This window comes from Papaver somniferum, chromosome 3 (assembly GCF_003573695.1).
Source record: "Papaver somniferum cultivar HN1 chromosome 3, ASM357369v1, whole genome shotgun sequence".
Lineage (NCBI taxonomy): Eukaryota > Viridiplantae > Streptophyta > Magnoliopsida > Ranunculales > Papaveraceae > Papaver > Papaver somniferum.
Window position 1 is genome coordinate 19,242,233 of NC_039360.1, and position 9,983 is coordinate 19,252,215.

Consider the following 9,983-nt stretch of genomic DNA (forward strand, 5'->3'; position numbering starts at 1 on the left):
AAAAAAAAAAAAAAAAAAAAACCCTAAAACATGATCGGTTTAAATTTTCAGTCAGCACAAATAAAACATAAGATTCAAATCAAGAATCCAACATAACATAGCTGTAATTGAAAAAAAAAAATTGGTAGAGAAATCAAAAATGTTTTAGAATCAAAACCTAGATTTAACATTATTTTCTTGTCAAAATTTACCAAAATAAACAACAAACTCACTTTTTTCTCCTTTGAGAGATCTTAAAACAGTGGATGTGTCGAAACCGTGGATGTGCTAGAGGAGAAGAATTGTTTCAGAAACAAAAAAAGAAAAGGGGGGAGCAGAAACAATTTATATATTTGGATGGATTTTTTGCCGGCGCGGCGTCTCATAGAACGAAGGATTTTGTTTGAATAATATCTCGAACATCGTATTAAACTAGCTGGGTCTAGAAGTTCAAACAGGCAGGGCTGGCCCGTACTAAGGCCCATCCTGAGGTTTGCTTGAATTATTTCCAACATAAGGAACCAAAAAAAGGTTGATGGGTTCATCAAAAAGGAGACAGAAATTTCCATAGCTGCTAATGGGAGTACCAATCCAAAGTTTATCTTATTATATTTGGTACACCCACAACTAAATTGGTTTGCTAATTTCCCAGATACACTCGAATGTAAGTTAAAAGAACATTGTGGTGTTAAGCCAGTAAAGACAATCTAAGTTCAGCAATTACTACAAGTAACTTTTCAGGCTGGATGATCTCACCACTCAACATGACAAAACAACCCACAGCAGCGTCGTTCAAGCTCTTAATGACCGGAATATCAGTTTTCTCCAATATTTGTTTTGGTAAACATAATAAATTCAGTTTCTTGATAACCACCATAAAAAGGACAAAAGTCCCCAAAATGAAAACAACCAAGCCCGAAGACTTGACAGAAAAGAAGACACAAGTCTCAACCAAAAAAGCAGAACCAAACACCAAAAACAATTACTGCCAAGCTTCACTTACCAAAAACATAAGACTCTCAATGCTAGACAAATAAATGCAGTTAGGACTTCCCATTCTAGATAAGTCATTTGGCCTAAAGCAACCACCAAAATTATCACTTAGAAACATAACTCATCACTGGAAAAAGGTGGCTGTTCAGTAAAAATGCAGAATACATGAGATTCAGCAAAAAGGTGGTAACTCATCATGTACTTATACCCAAATTTTGCAAGCCTCAATGGAACAACTCAGCAAAAATCATGTATTACAGCAAAAAGGAAACGAAAAAAGGGATAAGCTACTGAATCAAGATGCGGAGTTTGTTTGGAAATCACTGCTACACATAGCCATCACATGGGGAAATCCATAAGGAAATAAACCACTACATGAGAAAATATTAAATATGCCAAGTATGGTAACAACTATTTGAGTGGAAATTAGTTGTAAGGTTATCAGAATAGAACTAGTTGGACCTTTCTCAACTTGCAATACGAAAAATAAATATATAAAGAGAGAGAGTTGATGACTTCACATTAATGAACACAAAATAAACATAGCACAATGTCAATGTGCAACTCCTCTTCTGATCAAAAGCAAACGTATAGTTAAAGTCTTGCTGCTTGTTTTAGTAGTTACTAACATATATACTAACTGGTTAAAGGTCAATTGCCATAACTAAGCTAAGTATTAAGAAAGCAGCAAGACACATATATGTAATATAACGCAAAACAGGTCCCCATACCTTATCAGTCCTTTACTTACTAGTTGTATTTCCAGCTCCTCCAATACTGCCTTCAAGTGAATCTCCCGCATTAGGCTTTTCACCAACTGATCCTAGCTCCTCTCCGTAGATTTCTTCTTCAAACTAGAACATGGAGTGAAACCCTCACTTGTAACAACTTCAAGTTCAATACGCTCGATCAGTAGATTCAATTCATCTACATCACCGTCATCATAGAAGATCCAGTGCAGTTTCTTCTCATTATCAAATGAGTCGATACGTCCAGTAAACCACCTTCTTGATCCTCCCCAATAAACCTTAATTCGCTTCCCAACAATTCTGTCAAAATCACTCTCGTCCAACTCAACTTTCCGAAAGGATGGCACCTCCTTTCTCCGACGTGTTATCTCTGGTAATGTCATGTATGGCTTCTCTGACACCTTCGTAACTATCTTTTCAACTGATTTATTAACACTGTCAGCAAATGAGTCTCCCACGTTAGTCTTCTTACCAACCAAACCCGGTTCTTTGTTAGTAGAATTTTTCCTCAAACTTGAACATAGAGTGAAACCCTCACTCTTAACAACTTCAAGTTCAATACGCTCGGTCAGTAGATTCAATTCATCCACATCACCGTCATCATAGAGAATCCTGTGCAGTTTCTTCTCATTATCAAATGATTCAAGACGCCCAGCAAACCACCTTCTTGATCCTCCCCAATAAACCTTTATTCGCTTCCCAACAATCCTGTCAAAATCACTCTCGTTCAACTCAACTTTCCGAAAGGATGGCAACTCCTTTCTCCGACGGGTTATCTCTGGTAGTGCCATGTATGGCTTCTCTGACACCTTCGTATCTTTCTTTTCAACTGATCTATTGACACTGCCTGCAAGTGAGTCTCCAACTTTAGTCTTCTTACCAGCCGAACCCAGATGTTTTTTGTGTATAGAATTTGTCCTCAATCTTGAACATAAAGTAAAACCCTCACTCGTAAGAACTTCAAGTTCAAAACGCTCATCCGGTAGATACAATTCCTCCACATCCCCATCGCTGTACAAAATCCTGTGTAGTTTCTTTTTATCGTCAAATGATTCAATACGCCCGGTAAACCACTTTCTTAATCCATCCCAATAAACCTTAATTCTCTTCCCAATAATCCTTTTAAAATCACTCTCACTCAAATCAACTTTCTGAAAGCATGCCACCTCCTTCGTAGCTTTCTTTTCAACAGGTTTATTGACACTGTCTGCACGTGAGTCTCCCACGCTAGTCTTCTTACCAACAAAACCCAGCTCTCTGTTAACAGAATTTGTCGTCAAACTTGAACACAGAGTGAAACCCTCACTCGTAACAACTTCAAGTTCAAAACGTTCATCCAGTAGATTCAATTTCTCTACATCCCCATCGTTATACAAAATCCTGTGCAGTTTCTTTCTACTATCAAATGATTCAATACGCCCAGTAAACCACTTTCTTGATCCGTCCCAATAAACCTTAATTCTCTTCCCAATTATCCTTTTAAAATCACTTTCACTCAAATCAACTTTCCGAAAACATGCCAACTCCTTCATAACTTTCTTTTCAACTGATTTATTATTGACACTGTCTGCAAGTGAGTCTCCCACTTTAGTCTTCTTACCAGCTGAACCCAGCTCTCTGTTAATAGAATCTGTCGTCAAACTTGAACACAGAGTGAAACCCTCACTCGTAACAACTTCAAGTTCAAAACGCTCATCCGGTAGACACAATTCCCCCACATCCCCATCGTAATACGAAATCCTGTGTAGTTTCTTTTTACTATCAAATGATTCAATATGCCCAGTAAACCACCTTCTTGACCCATCCCAATAAACCTTAATTCTCTTCCCAACAATCCTTTTAAAATCATCCCTGCTCAAATCAACTTTCTGAAAACATGGCACCTCCTCCGTACCTTTCTTTTCAACTGGTTTATTGACTCTTTCTGCAGGTGAGTCTCCCACGCTAGTCTTCTTATCAATCGAACCCAGCTCTCTGTTAACAGAATTTGTCGTCAAACTTGAACATAAAGTGAAACCCTCACTCGTAACAACTTCAAGTTCAAAACGTTCATCCAGTAGATACAGATTATCCACATCCCCATCGTTATACAAAATCCTGTGTAGTTTCTTTTTACTATCAAATGATTCAATACGCCCAGTAAACCACCTTCTTGATCCAACCCAATAAACCTTAATTTTCTTGCCAACAATCCTTTGGAAATCACTCTCGCTCAAATCAACTTTCCGAAAGCATGGCATTTCCTTTCTCCGTCGCGGCAATGACATGTTTTCCTTCACCATATCCCTATCATCGCCAGCTTTTCGTTTCCTTGACCGACTACCACCATCTGAAATCTTAGTGTCCATCACCATTCCTTGAATCCAGACAATTATAAAATAAAGACTCTTAGTTTTAACAACCACAACACCCCCAACTCAGATATGACCCCTTAATCCTGCAAAATCCAAGTGACAATCACAATGCATGTAAGATCAATCAGACAAACTTAACCCTAACTTCATCAAATTGAGCAGAAATTCAAGAAACCCAATGCATAAATCAAAAATCCTAACTCCAATACATGAGAAAAATAAAATGGCAGCAGCAGAAGAAGAAAGTTTTCAAAATAAATTTAGGGTTTCAAAACCCAAGTTACAATCACAAGGGACGAGGCATGTGAGACCAATCAGACAAACTTAAATCCTTAATGCTCCAAAAAGAATTTCAAAAATCAAAAATGAAGCCTTAATCATTATTTAACCCTAACTTCATCAAATTATAAGCAGAAATTCGAGAAACTCTTACCTACACTGCACAAAATCAAAAACCCTAACTCTAAAACATGAGAAAAGTAAGAAAATGGCAGCAGCATAAGAAGAAAAGACTACTTTCAAAATAAATTTTAGGGTTTCAGAAATATACCTCTAGAGAGCTGCATTTTTGTGCTTCTTCAGAGCAACGAGATGTCAAGTATATAGCTGAATACGCGTGTTGGATACTGAGAGGATATGATTTAACAGTAATGCTCTCAGACAGACAAGGTTGCTTTTTCCAGGTTTCAGTTCAAAGAAGAATCAGAAAACTGGAAAGAAAAATGGAAGACAGCGTGGACTGTGGCGAGTTACGGATAAAGAAAACTGGAATTTTTTAGGCATACTTATTTATTATCCCATCTAGGTTGGTTTTATAAGGGGTGTTTAAAGGTAGTGCAATTATCTATATATCCTTAAACAATCTAATTACTAGAGTACCCTTATCCTCAAAACCTAAAATCAAAATAACCTTTAAACTTAAATATCTTGGACTCCAATTCAATCAAGCAATCAATCAATCAAAGGAAACACGAATCGAAGTGAACGATGTTGGAGAGCGAAATCCAAATCTCAATTGCTCTTAGATATATTTTAGAATGCATTTGTAACAAACCCATCTTATTTTTGATTGATTTTATTTTGTTTGATCGATAAAATATGATTTCAACAATGAAATTAGGGTTTTCAGAAGATCAGTTCGGCTGATCTTGGAATATCAATTTTGAGCCGAACCTAGTATATGATTTAGAAAAACACTATGTTCGACTAATGCGATTTCGCTAGATTTTGTTCGAATCAACCGAACCTAAACTCGTCAGTGACATAGCGAAGTTCGGCTGATAACTTGTCTGTCGAACCTCTGTTTTTTGAAAATACACCTGGGTTCGGCTAACAACGATTTTGTTCGAACCATCCGAACCTAAATTTGTGAGTTACAGAGTAAAGTTTGGCTGATAACTTGTCAGACGAACCTCAATGTTTCGAAAATATACCTAGGTTTAGGGCTGCACAAGACCCGCCCACGATACCCAAACCCACCCGTACCCGCTAAATCCGTGGGTTTTTAATTCATACCCGCCCGTTGTGGGTGCGGGGTTGGTTATGAAAAAAGAAAACCCGTTGTTTGTGGGTGCGAGGTTGGTTTAAGCTAATACCCGCCTATACCCGCCCAAAAAACCCGCAGATTATATATCATTAGATAAAACTAATCCTAGTCGTCCATTATGAAACCCTAATACTAGTAGATAGGATAACTGATAACCCTCATTCACTTTCTACACTCTTCTCTCTGTTCGGCCTCTCCTCTTCTTCCTCCTCAGTTCTTCTTCTTCACCTACGAACGACAATTACCAGAAATCGACAACAACAACTTCGAATCTTCACCAGAAATCGACAACAATCGAAAAATCAACAGATTCAACAGTTAATCTTCATCTGTGAACTTCCTAGATATGAATATTTTGGGGGTTTTGGTTTTTTTTTCTCACTTAATCAAGGAGAATAGAAGTTACTCTAAATACTTGAATATAAAGCGGGTTTAAACCCGTTTAAACCCATACCCGCCCAACCCGTAGCGGGAGGGTAACAAAACCCGCCCGCTGTTTGTGGGTGCGGGATTGGTTATGAAAAAAAAAACCCGCAGTCTGTGGGTGCGAGGTTGGTTTTAGCTTATACCCGCCCATACCCGCCCATGTGCAGCCCTACCTAGGTTCGGCTGACAAGTTGTTAGCCAAACCTAGGTATATTTTCGAAACACTGAGGTTCGGCTGACAAGTTATCAGCCGAACTGTTCATTTGGTCAGTAGATCTGGGTTTTAAAAATTCAATTGTTTGATGGATTCAACTTATAAAAAGGACATTAAACCTCGTATAGAAGTCTACCTCTGATTTGAATCGCAAATTTTGGTCATTTCTAATCACTAAAATCTCAAAACCCAAGTTTTTTTCACTTTTTCTTCTTCCTCTCAAAAATTCCAACTCTCTCACATAAATTTGATTTCTTTACTAATTTAACACTAATAATTTAATTTTTAATCAATCCTTAAAATTCCTAATTAATCAAATCTAATCATAATCATTAGCACTAATTATGTAAGGATAGTTATGCCGTTATCAAAACGGATGGATAAGGGGTGATGTTGTTTTTTATTTAGTGGCCTTATTTTGGCATTATTTAGTATGCCTCAAAAAATTCCAGTATGCTTCAAAACAGGTTTCGAAATAAATGCGCAAACTGGGTTTGGGCCTAATGTTTATGGGATGAGTAGCGGATGAAATCCGGTACATTTGGTCTCATCTATGTCCAGTCCAACTAAATGGCAGATTTTACTCGTATTTTACTACAATTTCTTTACATGCATTATATATAAGATTGAATAAATTGAAAAAGAGGCACGAAATGTCAAATTTTGATAGAATTGTTGAGGGTTGGGAAATGACCCAACAATTCAAACACTTAAATCATTTCTAAAGAAGCATAAATTCACCTAGTATTATTTTCTTGTCATAATTAAACTATCATAAGAAGTTTCAACATAAATAATAATCAATTTTGAGCTTCGAAATTACTGTATTGTTTCCTCTGCAGGTTGGGATGGTGGATTTTGGGTTCTTTGGAAAAATGTAATTGATGCTGAAGTTCAAAGAATCTAATTCATATCAACATCAAAGCTATGGGTTCTTGCCCATATTTACTGGAAATATATGGTCCTCGTAATATAGGAGACTGGGTTAGATTCTTGCATGCTCCATCAGTTTATTCTCAGTAAATTGATGTGCCTAAATGTCATATAAGGGATCTAAATGCTCTTTATTCGTTAAAAGAGAAGTTGGGAGGTATTCAAGCCGTTGACTCGACACTTACACAGTTCAATGAATTTATTAATCAAGACCATCTACTAGTTGGTGACTCTACAGATTGGTGTATTTTGTTCGAAAAATTAGGAGTGCTACACTAACCAAGAACCCCATGATAATTGTCCTAATATGCAAAGCACAAGTACTAGAATTAATAATCTTATAAGGTAATTTGTTGAATGTTATGTTTCTCTTCCTAGTTCTATAAACAATTTACAGATTAAAGTTTGGACTCCTCCTGAAAAAGATTTTGTGAAGATTAATATTTATGGCTCTTTTATTCCAGCAACTAAAAAAGGAAGCATTGGTTTAATAATTCGTAATTTTCCAGGTATCTGCCTAGGTGCTTAAGGTATGAAATTTGAAAAGGAAGTGGATGAGGATTATGGGGCTGAGCATTTTGAGTGCAAGGCATTGGAATTGGCAGTAAAACTGGATGGAATAGTTGTAGATAGACAAATCTGTTTTTGAGATGGACTGTGATAAAGTCTGTGATGGAGCAACAATCGCAGGTTCATTGGTTCAAATCAGGTATATTTGAGTGAGTAAAAATTAAGAGTAGTAGAGGTAGTAAACTTTGGTTCTTCAAGTCCATTCATAGACTTGGTAATAATGTAGCTCACTCTTTAGCTCGTAAAGCAAGAGATGAGGAAGCAAATTTCTTTCATATGTCAAACTTTCCATATTTTATTACTACTCTAGTGAAAGATGATTTCTGCGGCAATGCAGCTAGTTAATAAATTCATTTTTAGTATTAAAAAAAAATCCGTCTAATTAGGTTACTCTTCTCTCCAAGATAGTATTACGAGAATACTATTACTCGGCTATAACAGTGACTACGAAACGAAGTGCCTGCCTCAGGATAAGTTTGTAAGAAGAACAAACTTCACTATTTATTGACCAAGGTAGTTTGGACACCAAGGAATTTCAATAACTGAAAATATTCTTAAGATATGCAATAAAGCACCTAAATTCGGTTTTGTCTAAATTCAATTAATATTCAACTGTATAACCGAAATCTTCATGGAAAACTCAATATTAGCTAGCACTTAATTAATATATCTTTCCAGAGATATGTTTTGATTGTTAGTAAACAAATAATATTAATCTGAAAATCTCAAAAGATTCTTTACTATTTCGGGTTGTGATCTCACCTTGAGTATCAAGGAATATCTTTGAACAATCAACAAATAAGATTTCAGTACACGTTCAAATTACTCATTATGTAGACATATTGAACTTTCCTATTTTTCAAACCCAATTTCCAAATCACACAAACCCTAAAGTGTACTGACTTTGAGAAATCAGTTTTCCTATTGGGACCGGTTCTACGATGACTCCTAAAACAAGTTAGGATCGATTATACCTTGACTCCCAATATAGGCAGGATCAGTTCTACCTTGACTTCCAACATAAGCTGGGATCGGTTCTGATGATTCCTTAGAGCAACCACAGTCATGAAACGGACCAAATACCAAAAGCCAGACTAAAAACCAAAAATTTTTGGTATTTTGGGTGACCCAAGCGCAGTGGGATAACACCAAATTTGGTGAAGCGTAACTTACACTAACGCCCGATGCCAGACGTAACTTATACTCACGTCTGTTGATGAAGCGGATTTTTATTATGCGTTTGAATGAAACGGAGGTATAATGCCCGCTTGATTGAGGCGCAAGTATAACTAACGCCGGATATGGGACGGCGATGGAAAGTGCGTCTACTGGGACGGAGATGAAAAGTGCGTATCACTCGTACGGAGATATAAAGTGCGTATGTTTCGGGCGTTAATGGATTATGCGTATGTTTCGGGCGTTAATGGATTATGCGTCTGGGTGAGACGTTTATAGAAGAAGCGTCTGAGTGGAACGTTTGTAATACCTGCGTCTATGTGGGACGTTTGTAATACGTTCGTGTGAGAGGGACGGTTGTAATACGAGCGTCTGAGTGGGACGTCTGTAATACATGCGTCTGAATCAAGCGTTTGTAATACGTGCGTCTGAGTGAGGCGTGCACGGAAAATCCGTCTGGATATAGACGTGATTATCTCTTCTTCTCCTCCTCCTTTTACATAAACAGTTTTTACAGAAGAAAAAAAAAAAGACGAAAACAGACGAAAAATCTAGGGCAAAACCTAAATCGAATGTGACGGAAATTTGATTGGGTGCGGGGAAACGAGTTCTTGCGAAAGAAACGAGTAATCTTATTCGTTAATTGGGTGCGGGGAAATTTGATTGAAGATTAAAGGTATGATTTGTTTTTGGGTAATTTGTTTTTGGTTGGATTGAAGATTAAAGGTATGATTAATTAGGCTGTTTTTGGGTGGAATGAGTGGATTGCATGTTGATTTCATTAAGCATAACCGTGTTTGTTTGATTTCATTAACCATATAACATGAGGTTACTGTTACTGTTCTTTGTTTGATTATGTTTGATTATGTATAGAATGATTTGAGTGATAGAATATGAATAATTTGTTTGTTTGATTATGTATGAATAATTTTACTGATAGAATACAAAGGGGAGATACAAAATGTTGTTGTTGATCTTCACTGATAGAATAATTTTACTGATAGACTAAGTTCACTGAAATCCATTAAACATGAATTGTTGTT

At 36.8% G+C, this 9,983-nt stretch overlaps 2 protein-coding genes across 6 annotated transcripts in view; one reads left to right on the top strand and one right to left on the bottom strand.

Annotated features, from left to right (window-relative positions):
- The window catches only part of LOC113355438, a 7,810-nt gene extending 2,985 nt beyond the window's left edge, over positions 1–4,825 (bottom strand). For 3 of the 5 annotated variants that reach the window (XR_003362457.1, XR_003362456.1, XR_003362459.1), the window contains exons 1-2: positions 4,626–4,825; positions 213–4,158 (exon numbers count right to left, since the gene is read on the bottom strand). Coding sequence is in view for 1 of the 5 variants with exons in the window: in XM_026598295.1 (XP_026454080.1) it covers positions 1,796–4,075 (2,280 nt within the window). In the remaining 4 variants the exon portion in view is untranslated. Of the gene's footprint in view, positions 1–46; positions 4,159–4,625 lie in introns of those variants that run through there. The other 2 variants (XR_003362458.1, XM_026598295.1) reach the window with 2 other exon arrangements.
- A 4,774-nt stretch (positions 4,826–9,599) lies between these two features.
- Positions 9,600–9,983, top strand: part of LOC113359099 (protein MAINTENANCE OF MERISTEMS-like) — a 2,264-nt gene continuing 1,880 nt past the window's right edge. The window contains exon 1 of the mRNA XM_026602786.1: positions 9,600–9,616. The gene's annotated coding sequence lies outside the window, so the exon portion shown is untranslated. The remainder of the gene's footprint in view (positions 9,617–9,983) is intronic.